The sequence below is a fragment of the Pseudoliparis swirei genome, chromosome 4, assembly GCF_029220125.1.
Source record: "Pseudoliparis swirei isolate HS2019 ecotype Mariana Trench chromosome 4, NWPU_hadal_v1, whole genome shotgun sequence".
NCBI classification, from domain to species: Eukaryota; Metazoa; Chordata; class Actinopteri; order Perciformes; family Liparidae; genus Pseudoliparis; species Pseudoliparis swirei.
In genome coordinates, this window is record NC_079391.1 from 4513144 (window position 1) to 4531330 (window position 18187).

The following is an 18187-nucleotide window of genomic DNA, read 5'->3' on the forward strand; positions in this document are numbered from 1 at the left end:
GCCAGTTCAGTGGGAAGCAGATGAAGATGAAGTAACACTACGGGGACGTTAAAAGAGGATTATTATTATAGGTTTACAGTCTTCAGAAAGAGGGGAAAAAAACTGAAGTTATATGAATCAGAGGGGAAATAGTGCCAGAGAATTAGACTGAAATATGGATTATGGGATTCAGATTTAGTCTCTTTCACTTAGAGGGTTGTAAACAAAGAGAACATAACTATTCTTCAACAACTAACCTTTATTATATCCAATGAACTACAACTGCTTCAAAAGAGAGCCAAATGTATGGAAGCCCATTACCGCCACTGTGAGAACATCATTAGGATCCTGTAAATCAAAATTATGAGATAGTATCTCATAATTATGAGATGCTAAGTCATATTTTTGAGATAGTAAGTCAAAATTATGAGATATTAAGTCTAATTATGAGATGCTAAATCCTAATTATGAGATAGTAAGTTATAATTATGAGATTTTAAGTCATAATTATGAGGTGCTAAATCCTAATAATGAGATAGTAAGTTAGAAATTATGAAATGCTAAGTCATAATTATGAGATAGTATTTCATAATAAGGAAATAATAAGTCCAATAATATGATAGTAAGTCATAATTAAGAGATTCTAAGTCATAATAATGAGATTCTAAGTCATAATAATGAGATTCTAAGTCATAATTAAGAGATTCTAAATCATAATAATGTGATAGCAAGTCATAATAATGAGATTCTAAGTCATAATAATGTGATTCTAAGTCATAATAATGAGATTCTAAGTCATAATAATGAGATTCTAAGTCATAATAATGTGATAGCAAGTCATAAAAATGAGATTCTAAGTCATAATAATGAGATTCTAATTCATAATAATGAGATTCTAAGTCATAATAATGTGATAGTAAGTCATAATTAAGAGATTCTAAGTCATAATAATGTGATAGTAAGTCATAATTAAGAGGTGCTAAGTCATAATTATGAGAAATAAGTCATAATAATGAGCTAGTAAGTCATAATAATGAGATTCTAAATCATAATTATGAGAAATAAGTCATAATTATGAGATACTATCTGTACTTTAATTATGACTTACAGGATCCTATTCTTTTTCTCACAGTGGTGGAAATGTGGTTCCATATTTCTGGATATCCACGACAAAAAAATCCCCCAAAAACTCGTAAATGATTTTCCTCCTGAGCTGTCAGACTGCACGAGGTCACGTGACACGTTGACTGACAGCTCTCAGAGAACTCGCAGCTTTGGGGGCGGAGTCATTTCCCTCTACGGCGTACAGACGAGTGCACCGGAGAGCTCGACAACAGAATCTCTCGCCAGTCGCAGCGAGTTCTCCCAATATCATAACAACAAGTCATCGTTGTCTCTGTATCGCTGCCTCTCAGATGCTTTGTGTGTTTAACATTTGGCACACGTCGGATGAGCTCAACTTGTATCTGATTTTCATTAGTCGGGGTCTGAGCTCCAATCCACCAGCCGTTAATAACTATATGTATTCGTCTGGGTACATAAGTAGAGCAGATAGTGGATGAGTAAAAAAACAAATCATCAGTTGTTTCCCACAGTGATGCAATAGCCACAGCATTATCCACTAATCACTTCTCCCCCCAAAAATATGTTGATATTTCAAATGAAATATGAATTTCTGAGTGTCAGATGTTAACGACGAAGAGCTCGAGGTCAACGACGAGTAAATACTGATTATAATAACAATGTTTGTCATCCCAGATGAGCCCGACTCGTAATGGCATTTTTATTGTTTTTTTGGGGGGGTTTTGACGGAGGACCGAAGCAAAGGGCGACAGATCGTGGACCAAAGGTCAAAGGTCACCCGCAGCAAGTATCGGGACATTTATCACCGTGAGCTACAATACACAATCCATTTCTTTTCTGCTTACCTGTGATGCTGATTTTGGCGGACCACTTGGAGGTCCCGTCCAGGACGGCCTGCTTGGCGGTCTTCAGGTGGCTGGTGAAGTCCTCTTTGGAGACCAGGAACATCTCCTGGATCACCTCGAACACGTCGGGGCTGTTCTTCTCCCGGATCTTCATGCGCTCCTTCATGGCCATGATGATGTTCTGGGTCTTGTCCTCCGCCCCGTGCTTGGAGCTCTTCTCCACCGCCCCTGGAACACAAAGGAAAGTTTGTGTTTTTGGGGACAAGGGAAGACATTTACAGATTTTTTTAGGGGGCGATTTTTGCTGTTAAATCCAGGGGCATTTAAAAATAAATTGGGGGCACTTTTTGAAACTTGTGAAATAACATTTAACCTTTGTTCAAAAATAATAAATATACTTATTTAGGCTTATAGTATATTGTCATTAAAAATGTCAAAAATATGACTTTTAGGCAGTAGTCTACACATTCAAAGTGTTTTCTTAGAGTTTTTTAACAAAAAACAAACAGAAAACATAAATCAGACAATAATATACAATTGTATTCTTATTTCCTTGTGGTTATTTACTATAAAAAAATGTAAATTACTGTTAACTATTATAACTTAATATCTTTGTTTTTTTATAATTCAAAATGATATATATTTATATATATAAATATATATATATTTTGGTTACCTACCTAGTACAGGCAAAACAGATAGGACACACACAACAAAGAACACAAAAAAACGCTATTAAATTATTGGAATTATTAGAGGAAATTATGGGGGCATTGTTTGACCCTCCTAGTGATATGAGGGGCATAATTCTATTTCTTAGGTGCAGTTTTGCCCTTTGCCCTGGTGTATTTCCTACTCTGGTTTTGGCTCATATTTAATACCCAAAGAAATACTGGTGATCCATCCCGGTGTCAGCGTATAATATGTATTCAACAGCTGCAGTCTCTCAGTCTTATTATTTAATAACCATTGTTATTTCTTAATACTGCAAGAGTTTACACTACTGTGTGTGTACATCCATAAACCTTACATCGTATGTGTGCCACTATGACTTTTTGAGAAATCCCAAATTCACGCTTTCATGTTTATTTATGCAAACGTTTGTCTGTTAACCCTTTATCGGGCGAGGAACCAAATATGATCACTTCGTTGATGTTGATTTTCTACCTAAAAATTATATATATTTTTGAATGTCACAGTAAAACAGTATTGTTATGTCATTCAATAACACTGTAATGTAGACATTTTGAATTGACATTTTTTTCAATGAGTGCCCTGCAAAGGGTTAAAAGATAAAAGAGGAACACAAAGCGGATAATTCCCCGTAGCTTATCACAGAATCGTGTCTCCAGAGTGTGTTCATAAATGCAGATCAGAAATATGATAAAGATAAAGCGCAGATTGAACTATACTATACTAGACATTGTGATGCTGCTATAAAACATTGTGTTTTATGAGTTTAGCTAATCCACTTGGAGTGTGTGATTATTGCCTTTGGGATCCTCCTGAATGTCAAACTGTTCCTATATGACGACAGCGTGATAACAAGGCTGCGCATGATTAAAAAAAAGCTTATTAATAAGCTTTAATAAAAGCCAGTGACTAGTATAACTTATGTTACTTGAAGTGATAAATGAAAGAGGATGTGTAATATGTATTACATACTAACAGCATTAACATGAACTGTAGGACTTACAGCAATAATATGAGATAAGACTCAAATTATGAATGAAAATTAAGATTCATCATGTCAAAATATGAGAATTAATGCAACTTATTTTTTAATAAATTCCCACAAACGACACGCACACAACCACTTGTAGTGCTTTACACTCAATCGCATGCGTCTACATGTGCGTAGCTGCGGGTTTCAAAGTGCAGCAATGCATTGTGGGACGGATCCCAGCGTCTTTACTTTGTAAACAATCCGCGTTGAGCAGGTCCTGGCACTTGTCGTGGCACTTGACGCCGCACTCGGAGCAGCGCATGCCCTGGCGGGCGATGCCCCACAGCAGCCCCTCGCACTCGTGGCAGTAGGTGGGCGCCGTCGCCGTCCACACCTCGAAGTTATGGGGCGTCGTGGAGGAAATGGGGTAGATCAAGGCCTGGAGGGTCTTCTTGAAGACGTGTAGTTTCTGGAGAAAAGAATATATAATAGTATGTGAGGCGTGGAGAGAAATATAGACTAGGGGAATATAGAGAGAGACATGACGAGTAATCACTTCATACAAATCCTTTATGACTCATTTGGCTTGGTTTTGAGTGGGCGGGTCGTTATGACCGTGAACAGGACAGGTGTCTCATCTCTATTTATCTACATCACCCCATGAAAAAAAAAACGTACAAAATGCAAATAAAATTTAGGAGAAAATACATGTTATGGTGGACTAATGCAATTTAGATTTAGATGTTTTTCAATGCAACAAAAAAATCGTTTGAACATGTATTTTTCATTAAAACGAGTGAGTTCTCCTGATTGAACTCTGATCTATGGAGGGGTGAATAACTAAATTACAATAAAAACTGATTGAATTGTTAGTCATGTTGTTGGTGATGAGGTACAAACAATAGTTTTTAGATATAAAGTTGTTTTTTTGGGGGGGTTTCTGACCACTTTTGGGTGATTTAACATTAACCGGGTCAAATTGACCCGGGAACATCACGGCTGTATGTAAGAAAAGAACATATAGCAGATGGGTTAATAAAGTTGATAAAAACAACTTGAGATCAGGACTAATAAAAGAGGAATAGTGTTGCACCTGCAGAGGAACCACGATATAGACGAATATGAAGTCTGCGAGTTTAAAATTGATCTTTCAGTCTGAATAGGATCAAAGTCACAGCGCACTTCTGCTTTAAAGTCGTCTTCACGACTCATTCATCAATACGGGAGCTTTCTTTTTTCATTTGTATTGTTGGAGAAAGCCTTCGGACAGATACTTTATTCCCAGAGGCAACATGGAGGAAGGCGGCCATGATCCTTTTTTCTGATTACCTCATCATCAACTTAGAGGTCGGCGGAAAAAAAATAAAAAATCAGCCCTACACATCTCATTAAGCTCAGATTAACGGCGCCCTGAGCTCCGAGGGCTTTGTTCACATCGAGTGGCCGCTGAATAAAAAAAGCGCCTAACGGACCAAAAAGCTGAAGTCTCCTCGAGGCCGGTCGGGGATGATTGCCGTGGAAACAGAAGCCTCCTCCAGCGGAGAGCTTTACTGCAGCGGCACGACCGCGAGGGATGGGAGGAGAAAAAAGAAAGAGGGAAAGAAACGGGGCCGGGGGCCAATTCTGGAAGGAAGGATCGATGGGCGCTGTAAATAAGGTTTTTATTTTTTCCTTCTCAAAAGTGAACATTATCCAGATTGAGAGGGAGAGAGGGAGGAGAGGGGGAGGGAGAGAGGGAGATGGAGAGAGAAGGGGAGAGGAGAAAGGAAGATAGAGGGAGAGAGGGGGGAGGGAGAGAGAGAGGGAGATGGGGGAGAGGGGGAGAGGGAGAGGGAGGGAGAGAGAGAGAGAGGGTGATGGGGGAGAGAGGGAGAGGGAGGGAGAGAGAGAGGAAGAGAGAGAGAGAGGGAAAGAGAGGGTGATGGGGGAGAGGGGGAGAGGGAGAGGGAGATGGAGAGAAGGGGAGAGAAGGAGAAAGGAAGATAGAGGGAAAGAGAGAAAGAGAGAGAGAGAGGGAAAGCGGGAGAGAGAGAGTGAGAGGCAGAGAGGGAGAGAAAGTGACAGAATAAGAAAAGAAGATGTGTGTGTTGATTTTGACAATGAGGATTTAACACCAAGCTCGCTGGAACACACTCGCACACACACACACACACCTCCACGCACACACGCACACACACACACACACACGCAGACACACACGCACACACACACACGCACACACACACACACACACACACACACACACACACACGCACGACGAGGCTCTGACGCAACAGAGAGCCCGGAGACGTTTAATGAAACGCAGCAGGCCGACTGAGAGACGTCGTTTCTCTCCTTTTAATCTCAGAACGATGAGATGAAGCAGATGTCCGAGATTAACTCACAACTCGCGCACGCACACACGCACACACACGTGGGGGGGGGCTCACCGAATGTAATGCTGCGCTGTCACTGACAGGAGAGCAGGGAGCCAACACGTCTTTCACTCCTCTCTGTTTTGTTCGTTCCATTTCTTCGTCCGTCGCATGAGCGCGTAGCTACACTCTTCATCTAAATTTCATAAACAAAAGTATATTCCTGTCTCTTTAGACGTCTTCACCCCCCCCCCCCCCCCTCTCTCTCTCTCCGCATCGCACACCCTGTGCAGCAGATGCGTGCGCGGCCCGTGTGTTTCACCGGGAGGTGACCCTGGTGATTGTGTGTGAGACACGGCTGGGTTTGATTGACAGCTGCTGCCTGAGAGCAACATGACGGAGAAGAACACCCTCCTCCTCCTCCTCCTCCTCCTCCTCCTCCTGAGGCGGAGGTCAGAGGCGAGGATGCTGTACCGGTCAAATATATTTCTGTCATGTCATGTGAAACTGGAGCGATAAGGCGATCACGAGGTTTATGGTAGAGTGATTTAGGGGAGCGGGGAAAAATACGGGGAAGACCAGCCTGCTCTCGTAAAATAATGAATGGGATTCCACACTGAGAGGAGGGGGGGGGGGAGCAGATACAGGGTCTCTGGGTCTTAATCTCGATGAGGAGCTGACCCTTCCGGACTACTTCTTTAAAATTGTCATATGAATCAGGCTCGAATATTCGCAACACTTTACCGTCGACCATTTGTGGCTTTTCGCTTCACTCGCGCCTTAAAGGGGGCGTGGCTTGTTTTTTTGGGTTCTGCCATTTTCTCGTGTCTGTTGCTTCCGTGTCTCAACGCTTTACTCCCGTGAGTTTACTCGCGTGATTATTTGTGGCTTTTCGCTTAGAGGTGGCGGGGTTTACAGGGGGCGGGGCTTATATCTGTTGCTTTACTCCATGGAAACAGTTATCATCTCCTTCATCCACCGTGAAGAACTCACCACTAGTTCTGCTTTATACTTGTTGAGGACGTCCCACAGACGCCTGAATATGTAACGCCCTCGTGTTTGGGTTCATAACATTAATATAAATATATATATGTATACATGACATCACCCGTAGGCTCACACAGCTCGGTCTGAATAACTGTCTCTTCCAGCTTCACTAGAGCAGCAGTTAGATTCACCGACGGAGGAGCAGCTCGACGCTGATTGGCTTTCGCAACTCGAAAATTCGCATCAATCGCAACCGCTAGCATCTGTACATTGATCCCATATCTACGATTCTCAACGCTTTTGGTGTGAACGCACCTTAAGAGTCGTAAGCCTAGCGTTGTATAAACGAGGCTGTGACTGTTGCTTCGTTGGATCTCGTGTCTCAGAGTTCCCTGAGAACCCTCAGGGAACTACTTGTCACAACTTTCCTTCTTGCTAGGAATAAAACCGATAAAAAGCAGATTTGGAGACTTCATTCCTCCTTTCCAGATTGACAGAGAAAATCTTCCACTGCGATACTCAAGTCAACGTCGTATCGTTAGCTCGCCTGATGATATCTGACCTGACTTTCAAGCAAGGCATGACATGTTATTTCAGTATCCTCCTCGACCCCGTCGTGTCAGATCGCGGTTCCCTTAAACCGCTGAGGGAGTCTCTGCCTTTGGTCTCGGCAGGTAAACCTCGGCGGGGGTTGACAGGCGCTGTTCTTTAAAGGCTCCGGTGCTCGTGGATCACACACACGGCAGAACATTGAAGCGGACACTATACGGTCCGTTAGCCGGCGCCCACATGAGGCTCCTTTCTGCTCTAAAAAGCAGATACGGGACGCCAAAAGAGAGACTTCTATACTTCAGAGAGGACAGAGAGCGATATTTTAATCAAATTAAGAGGAAAGAAAACAATGGAAGAATCGGGGCATAGATGCCTGGTGGGCCGGCCTCCTGCCATGCCCTTGCTGATGCCCCGCCCCTCTTTTTTGGATCGTGGTCCATGCCTACTGCGAACTATTCATACACTCGGTCATCTATAACTCTGTAACGCTTCCTTCTGGTCACATGACATCTATTCTTCTGGCCATCCTGGAGAGGGACCCTCTTCTGGTGCTCTCCTGAAGGTGTCTTCACTTTTTTACCCCGTGCAAGGGTTTTAAAAATTTTGGGGGGGAGTTTTTCCTGATCCGATGTGAGGTCAAAGGTCAGGGATGTTATAATGTGGATAGATTGTAAAGCCCTCTGAGGCAGATTCGTAATTTGTGATATTGGGCAAAAATAATAAATAACTGAATTTAAATAGGGTTAAGTATCTTTTCCCCGGAGTTGGGGGGCAGATTGTTCAACATGGCCGCCTGATCAGTGACAAATAAAGGCCAAGGAGGGGGTCGTGATGATAAGACACCCATAGCTCTGATCCTCCCTCATTCTCTTCCTATTGCACTCCTTTTCTCGCCCTATCCTCTCCTCCCTTCTCTTGCCCTAACCCCTCTCTCTCTCCACTCTTAAAACACAACATATGGTCATGTTGTGTACGTTCGCAGTCCTCACTGGAAAGCACTCTCCTGGACTTAATGCCAGCAGATAAAACTCGTCACATCTGCTCGTCCTACTTAGCACAAGCCCGCACGATCTGCAGCTTCCCTCGGACACCAATTTTTATAAACTGTACTTCCTCCTTTGCTCCGGATCAGAACATCGGACATCTATCCCCCCGTTCACGTCCTCACACTATACCGATGTGATGCGATCGCCCCAAAATGTGACCCGAGACTCAGCTCCCTTCCCTACACCGATTATCACATCTATGACGTCATTTCTACCTCATCCGGGATATTAGTCGTTGATCACATAAAACCCATATTAGTAAGCAATCAAGACCCTGGACCACTGGGCATGGGGACCAAGAGGACCACTGGGCATGGGGACCAAAAGGACCACTGGGCATGGAAACCAAGAGGACCACTGGGCATGGGGACTATGAGGACCACCGGGCATGGGGACCAAAAGGACCACTGGGCATGGGGACCAAGAGGACCACTGGGCATGGGGACCAAGAGGACCACTGGGCATGGGGACCAAGAGGACCACTGGGCATGGGGACCAAGAGGACCACCGTGCATGGGGACCAAAAGGACCACTGGGCATGGGGACCAAGAGGACCACTGGGCATGGGGACTATGAGGACCACCGGGCATGGGGACTATGAGGACCACTGGGCATGGAAACCAAGAGGACCACTGGGCATGGGGACCAAGAGGACCACCGGGCATGGGGACCAAGAGGACCACTGGGCATGGAAACCAAGAGGACCACTGGGCATGGGGACCAAGAGGACCACTGGGCATGGGGACCAAGAGGACCACCGGGCATGGGGACCAAGAGGACCACTGGGCACGGGGACCAAGAGGACCACCGGGCATGGGGACCAAGAGGACCACCGGGCATGGAAACCAAGAGGACCACTGGGCACGGGGACCACGAGGACCCGTGTTGCACACCAGTGATTATGAGATTATCTGCTTGTTTGTGTAGCTGTAGAACTGTTTGCATCCCATAATACTGTCTTCGCTGTCTGGGAGGAAAAGGATTGCAATCAATTAAAGCCGAGAGAGCTTTTTGGAGGGCACGACAAAAAAAGTGCCTCACGCCATCGACTGAGACGTTCGGCTTTTTCCCTCCGATGTACAGCACTTACTACTTATTAGGAATTGAATAAATTAAATGGAAGGCCTAATTTATGAATTCTGAACTCAGCCAAATAATCTGAAAGAAGGAGCACTGCAGCCATTTTAATAAATGGAAGTATGTGTAATGCACACAGAAAAGTAATGGTTCTTAAAAGGTTCTTTAAAAGGCTTTGTGGTTCTACGAAGAATCATCACCTACTGAGGACCATTTTTTTCCGATTGAGACACCCTTATAGGTTCTTTGCAGAACTCTTTAAGGAAATGGTTCTTTAAAGAACCCTGGTTTGAAAGGTTCTTTGTGGAACCAGAAAAGGTGCATTAAAGAACCATTTTTTCGATTGAGGCACCATTATCGGTTCTTTGAAGAACTATTTAAGGAAATGGTTCTTTAAGGGACCTTGGTTTGAAAGGTTCTTTGTGGAACCAACAAGGGTGCCTTAAATAACAATTGTTTAAGGTTCTTTGAGACATCTTTATAGGTTCATTAAAGGGTACCTGTAGTGCAAAACAATATGTAGCCAGATCAAAAGATAATGTGTTTCTAAAGGTTATTCATGCACTGACGGTCCAGTATTCAATAACAATACGTAGTTTAGGCTGTTCAAAGTCCTCAACTCCGACATGCGACATTGCACTGGAGCTTGAATATGTCGCGGGTGGTGTGACGTCAAATCGTTGAGAGATCGACAGCCAGCCACAGCGGATGTGTTCAGAAACCAATGTAAACAACGTCGAGCGCTCGCAAACAAATGCTGAGAGATTGAGAATATGGACGATGAAAGATTGTCTGATTCAGCAACTGGATACTTGTTTGAACCTTTAAAAGCAGACTATCCCCATTTAGTGAATTGTGACAGCGATAGCGATGATTCAGATGAAGTTGATGCCGAAGGACCGCCGGTCCAGATGCTTCACCGTGCGGACCGTGCACGCAAGTCGGCGGACGTTTGGTGCAGTTGTGGGAAATGTGCCACAAAAACAGACAGAGAGTGCATTTGTTGTAAAGAGCACGAACTTATGTCCGATGATATAGTGTCATTAGACCTCATCTGCTTCACACAAAGCGTGAGCTTGAGAGCTACATCGCGCATAAGCCAGCGCTGGAGATGTCTTTCATTGATGCAATGTTCGGCCGACATGTTCGGGGTGCTAGTGACTTTTCTTTGCTCCGTCCGTCCCGATGCGCGCAAACCGGTGTCGGGAGCTCCGCGCGCACGAGACGGCGGGCAGAGGACTGTCAACGCAACACGGAGAGACAGAAATGACATGCTTCTGCTGTAATGTGGCGCTATAGAGAAAGTGACAGGGGGGCGGGCCAATTTTTTTTTATGTCATGCGATCTACCAATACTACGCCGCGATCGACTGGCAGGTCGCCGCGATCGACGTATTGAGCACCCCTGATATAGATTGTGTAATTCTTGAGGCCACCGATCTATCCCAAGAAGCAACGCGTGTAGAAGTGGCTCCGGATTGGCTGAATTCCTTTCAACGACTCTACGTCATAGTTAGCTTTGAGCTGGAGTAAATAACTAGCAAAATGGCAGCGCCCACGGACTCGGAATGTTGACAAAGAAATGTAAATCCTCGGGCTATGCGTGACTTGTTGACAATAGCGGCGGGGTAAATATCATTTATTTGATGCGCCGAATGGATGTAGCACGTTGTTGTTTTGCACTACAGGTACCCTTTAAAGAACTCTTTAAGGAAATGGTTCTTTAAAGAACCCTGGTTTGAAAGGTTCTTTGTGGAACCAGATATGGTGTCTTAAAGCACCATTTCTTTAAGGTTCTTTGAGATACCTTTATAGGTTATTTGCAGAACTCTTTAAGGAAATGGTTATTTAAAGAACCCTGGTTTGAAAGGTTCTTTGTGGAGTCAAAAATGGTTGCCCTATGGCATCACTCGGAAGAACCATTTTCGGTTCCTGGTGGAACATTCATGTTTCTGTGTGTAGATACGAAGGTGACAGGCAGGCTCAAGATGGCGTTCTGTATATATACATCGAAAGAAAAAATCTTTATCATCCACCTAATGTTCATTTTGCAGCCCTGTGTTCCTGGCTACGTGGTCCCGGGGCCCTGGAGGAACGATCTATGGCTACGTGGTCCCGGGGCCCTGGAGGAACGATCTATGGCTACGTGGTCCCGGGGCCCTGGAGGAACGATCTATGGCTCCGTGGTCCGGGGGCCCTGGAGGAACGATCTATGGCTACGTGGTCCCGGGGCCCTGGAGGAACGATCTATGGCTACGTGGTCCCGGGGCCCTGGAGGAACGATCTATGGCTACGTGGTCCCGGGGCCCTGGAGGACAATCTTGCTTCAGCAAACAGTACAGCTACATCAAAAAAAAGTTTGTCGGAGTTCCAGCCCCCTCTTCTCGAAAAGAAAAAAAAACACCCTAAAAAAACAACGAGCGACCACGGCATCCAGGCCTCCGTTACCCGGTGAGACGACAGACACACAACGACGTTCTCCGATGTACTCACCAGATCGTCATTGTTCAGGGTGGAGCGGTTCACCAGAGCGAACGAGATGCCTGCCTTTCGAGCAGTGAGGGTCTGAGAGGGAAGCGAGGAAAGAAAAGGAGAGATAATGAAGAGGGATGAAGCCGCAATAGATATGGGTTACACATATATATTTATATATTTATATATAAGAGAGAAGACATTGGCTAAATCACAGGAAAGTCGATAGATCAAAACAAAAACAAGACTCTTGAGTTTCTGTAATGCAGTGGCTCTCAAATTGGGGTACGTGAACCCCTGGAGGTCCGTCAAGGTACTCCAGGGGTTCATGAGATCAGTAAAAAATATTTAAAAATGTGCATCCATTAAAAAAATATTTTCAAAATAGAATATAAGTGTAAGTTCATGAACATAATTTATTAGCACTTGAATTGCACTAACTCATGGTATTACTTATGGTATTAATGGTATTACTTATGGTATTAATGGTATTGTTCATGGTATTACTCATGGTATTACTTATAGTATTACTTATGATATTACTCATGGTATTACTTATAGTATTACATATGGTATTACTCATGGTAAGATGTATGGTATTACTTATGGTAATACGTTTAGTATTACTCATGGTATTACTTATGGTATTACTTATGATATTACTCATGGTATTTTTGTAGTTTGGCTATCTTAAAGAAATATTACATGCTTGATTCTTGTTGTTCTGAGTTTTTACTCGTGGTTGATTCACTTATTGTAATTCACTTTGGATAAAAGCGTTTGCTAAATTACATGTAATGTAATATATATTCTATATTAAATCAGACACTGATGGCACAGCGCTGTGTATTTCACCAAAACATGTCTAGTTAGGGGGTACTTGGCTGAAAAAATTATTTCACAGAGGTTAAGAACCAGTGCTGTTATGGATCCAGGTGACACCTTCATATTTCAGCTCTCACAGCTCATGGAGACGTAGAGGGAAGCTTACCAAAGCCTGTGATATCCAAAAGGCCACGGATAGAGAAGGAACACAAACAGAAGAAATTGAATTAGACAAAAAGGGCGTGAGGAAGAATGTTAAAAGCACAAACAGCAGAAATAATTTGTATTTAATATCCATTCTGAGCGCACAGGTGTCTCAACTGCCATGCGGGGACTGTTGGTTCAAGGGGCACCGAGCTCTAGAAAGATTCAACTATTCATCAAGAGAGATTAAAACGGCCGTTGCATGATTCTGTCTCCGCTCATGCACTGGTAGTTATTACTTAACTGCAGTCATGCGTGGCATTTATTTTCAGTTCTCTGTTGGATGAAGCTTTGATCATATTTTCTGCTGTCTGCTCTGCACATTAAAGTTTGACACAAACAGAGAAACACAAGACACACACACACACACACACTCATGTATGGATGAAGCCAGCTTGCACTGCACGACACAGACTTACACACACACACACACACTTAAAACATATGAAAAGAACACACGCACATTTGCTCAGACGTTCATAAGCGTTAAACATTAAACACACACACACAACAGGTGACACACGGACGCACACAGATACACAAATGTAAATTAGCTGTTGTATCCATTGAGTTTTTTGAGTGACCATAAATTGATGAACATTAAAGCCCTCCATACTGGGAGGAGGTTGCGTAACAGCAGACATGGACAGCCGACAATATTGGATCAGTCTTTACCACCATGACCCTCGCGTCAGTGCGGCCCGGCGCTGGTAAAGATCCGCGGGAGGAAGCCATGGAGGATGTAGAAGGGAACGTGACCTCGACATGAACCAGAGTGCTGTTGTTGTTGTTGTTGTTTTATCAACATGCACCAGCACTGTTGAGGTTGCTACGGGCATATATACAGTGGGGAAAAAAAGTATTTAGTCAGCCACCAATTGTGCAAGTTCTCCCACTTAAAAAGATGAGAGAGGCCTGTAATTTGGCCAAAATGGAATGGGCCAAAATACCTGCAACAGTGTGTGGAAAGCTTGTGAAGACTTACAGAACACGTTGGACCTCTGTCATTGCCAACAAAGGGTATATAACAAAGTATTGAGATGAACTTTTGTTGTTGACCAAATACTTATTTTACCGAGGAATTTACCAATAAATTCTTTAAAAATCAGACAATGTGATTTTCTGGATTTTTCTTCTTCTTATTGTGTCTCTCATAGTTGAGGTCTACCTATGATGAAAATTACAGGCCTCTCTCATCTTTTAAAGTGGGAGAACTTGCACAATTGGTGGCTGACTAAATACTTTTTACCCCCTCCACTGTATAGAATAAGAACCATGTGTCGTGATGTTATCTATTCGACTACAATATAGCATTATAAAAAATGATTTTCAATCCATTTACAACGCTTGTTTTTTGTTGTTGTTGTTGTTTACGCTTTTGCATCCCCCTCTATGGTACAAGAGGGGGTTGGGGAGGGAGGGGGGAGGGGGGACCATGCTGTCTGTTCCAATCAAAACCGCTGTTGCTGCTGCCCGGGAAAGCAATCACAGAGCAAATGGGTGACGTTGACAAAAGGAGGGGCATGAGAGGGGGGGACCAATTAGATCGCTCGACTACTGACTTCATCCCACGTGTAAAAGGCTTCGCTCAGTGTCGCTTTTACATGATTTAAAAGCCTCAACGCCGTTAAATCAGAAGTCAATGAAGTCTCTCGGATATATTTTTGGGTTGAGTTGTCAACATTTCAAGTTTAAAGTTCAAATTTTTTTTTTTATCGAGAAAACCTGCCGAGCAAAAAAAAAAAATCGGCAAAGCATCGGCGAGGCAGAAATCTGACAACTCACTGAAAAATATCACCCATAGCTGTTATGGGTCTATGTAGGGATGGAAAATATATATAAATATATATATACACGCAAAATTCAGATTTTTCTTTTTTAAATGAAGATAAAAACGACAACCCATACTTACCAAGAGACATTGTTGGTTATTAATTTCATGAGAGATATGGACAAATACAGCATCAACTCATGTTGTTCACCGTGATATAAACATTCATCAGCAAGCTGCACAATCATATTATTTCACAAGAAAAATCGAAATATTTGAAGTATTACACACAAATCAACTTAATTTGAGATTTCCGATCATTCTCTCGCGTCTTTTAGACTCAATTACACGGAGATGATAAACAAACAATCACAAGACAGACGCTCAACGTAGAGGACAAACAGTTGTAAACAGACGCGTTGGCGTCACGACGTCGTGCCGCCTTGTCTCCGATCGCGTGGCGCGGAGCTAAAGTGGACTGCGCTGAAAACATATCCCTCTCTGTGGGATATGTTACGACACATTATGCGGCAATAAAAACTAATGCCGGAGCATCGCTGTGATGCAATGTCTTAAACAGCCTCTCCAGGCTAATTAATCAAGCCCTGGAGTTATTGCTAAGGTCACATTAAACAATCCCACAAAGCAGTGCTACACACTAAACAGCCATATTTTTTAAGCGGTTGCTATTTTTATCACCCATGAACTCCTTATTGGCATGTTTTCTTCCTCTCACACTTAGACTTGATGGGATTTTTTTTTATTTTTTTTAAGCTGTTTATTTGTTTTTAACTACTAGCTGGAAGAATTCTGCAATCGTCCCAAATCGTGTGCACATTCAACAAACTTTTTAAAATCTAGCTTGATTTAAGTTTTAATAACCAGCCTAAAAAACATACCCAGACTTAATTAGTTCTATTGTATATTAATAATAAACTACAACATGTTACCGGGTACCCAGTAAAGTCAACATTGTCTTCTGCAGTTGTTCATACTCACACGGAAGCCGGATTCCACCAGCGTGGTATATAACGTGTGTGTGTGTTGTGTGGGAGGGGTGTCACTCAAGAAAGATTGGACATAAATACATAAATCACACACACACATAACCTCGTTGAGGCCGATGACTCACCAGGTCTCGGACAAGAGGCACTGTCCTCTTGCGGCGTAAATCTGGCATGCTGTCAATACCATAAAGAATACTGCCGGTCCTGGAGAAGCAGACAGACAGATTTAATGTGTATTAATATCATAATAATGCCATGCTGGGTGGGCGGGGGGACAACACACACTACAACACGGAAAGGGGCGGGGTGGGGGGCGGGACTTGATTTACACAGCGGGGAAATACCATGGATCATACCTCCTACCTAACCTGTCTCACCCCAGTTCCATGTAATCCCTCTCACCTCTTAGACGTTACATCTAAATGTTTTTTTTGTGTGGCTTTGCTGCAGCGAAGTATACTGTATATATATATATATATAAAGATATATATATATGTATTTATATATATGTATTTATATATATATATTTATATATATATATGTATTTATATTTATATATATATATGTATTTATATATATATATTTATATACATATACTGTATATATATTTATATATATGTGTTTATATATATATGTATATATATGTATATATAATATATATATATATTTATATATTTATAAATATACATATATTTATATGTATATATATATATATATATATATATTTCTTATATTCCAGACTCATGAGTCCATAAAGCAACAACCACAAATACAACAACAATATATAAAAATGCAATACAATACGAGGACACGGGTACAATCACTGCAGTTACAACTTGTTCCAATGTTTCCAGAAACAAGGAAAACACCTCTTATCACTCTGTGTTTGCTCAGTTAAACCTTTTATAACTACATTTTCTGAGTCATTTAAATTGATATCTAAAATTCGTCAACACGGCGTGGAAAGTGGGAACATCACGAGTCACAAACTGAAATCATCATTAAATGCCACCTGAATCGTTCTCATTTTTGCTTCACTATAACTGCACCACAGGTGGGCTGCGCCGAGATACATATTTACAAAATTTGAAGATGACTGAAAAAACGTATTTAAACTTTCGCACACGGCACAAAAAAACCTCCCGTTATCTTGCTCTGCTTCCCCAACCCGCTGTGCTCCTCTCTCCCCCGCGAGGCTCTCTGAGGCATCACCCCAACTGCCACTCAAAGTCTCTCTAATGACCTCAGCGTGACATCGAGGCCCCCGATGCATCCGCAACGACAGAGCTCCTCCAGCTGCTTCTGTTCCACCAGCAGCGACATCATGTGTTCACACCTTAAAGAACGACCCCGAAAGACACACAGTCTGACCAGCTGTCCCCCCTCTGGCCCTAGCCTCACCCTAGGGGGCCCCTGCCTCACCCTAAGGGGCTTCTGCCTTACCCTAAGGGGCCTCTGCCTTACCCTAAGGGACCCCTGCCTTACCCTAAGGGGCTCCTGCCTTACCCTAAGGGGCCCCTGCCTTACCCTAAGGGGCTCCACAGCCGTCTACATTCCACCACAAGCGGACACCGACGTAGCACTATCGGACCTACATGATGTGTTATGTCGGCATCAGAACAAGTATCCCGACGCGGCTGTGGTGGTGGCTGGGGACTTTAACAAGGCAAACCTAAAAAAAGTCATGCCGAACTTTCACCAGCACATTACGTGTGCTACCAGAGGGGAAAGAACGTTGGACCACTGCTATACGCCATTCAAGAGAGGCTATAAGGCTGTCTCTCTCCCTCCGTTAGGGAAATCAGACCATGCCGCCATTTTCTGCTTCCGGAGTATAAACAAAGGATCGCGTGAAGCGGTAGTGACGAGGAACGTAATGCGGTGGTCTGACCAATCAGAGGCTGAGCTACAGGGCGCTCTGAGTATTGTCGACTGGGACATGATCCAATCCAGTTCCAGTGACGTCAGCGAAGTTTTGAAGTAGCAATGAGCCTCATAGCAACGCTAACGGACACCATCGTCCCCACGGTAAAAGTTAGGGTCTTTCCTAATCAAAAGCCGTGGGTTGATAGATCCATCCGTGAAGCTGTGAACGCCCGTACTGCTGCCTATAACTCCGGTCTTGTATCCGGCAACATGGACGAGTACAAGGCAGCGGTCTATGGACTGAGGAGGCGGTGAAGAACGCCAAAAGGAGGTACCGAGACAGAGTGGAATCACAGATGGAGCAGCGCGACACCAGGCGCCTATGGCAGGGGCTACGGACTATTACAAACTACCAGAGCAGACCCCGCGCTATGGTGAGTGCCGACGCATCCCT

At 43.4% G+C, this 18187-nt stretch overlaps 1 protein-coding gene across 2 annotated transcripts in view; it reads right to left on the bottom strand.

The window, feature by feature from the left end:
- Positions 1–18187, bottom strand: part of LOC130193219 (protein unc-13 homolog C-like) — a 153777-nt gene that overhangs the window by 117387 nt on the left and 18203 nt on the right. The window contains exons 4-7 of one of the 2 annotated variants that reach the window (XM_056413662.1): positions 15993–16071; positions 12082–12153; positions 3823–4042; positions 1908–2135 (exon numbers count right to left, since the gene is read on the bottom strand). In XM_056413662.1, coding sequence (XP_056269637.1) covers positions 1908–2135; positions 3823–4042; positions 12082–12153; positions 15993–16071 — 599 coding nt within the window. Of the gene's footprint in view, positions 1–1907; positions 2136–3822; positions 4043–12081; positions 12154–13051; positions 13632–15992; positions 16072–18187 lie in introns of those variants that run through there. The other variant, XM_056413663.1, reaches the window with a different exon arrangement.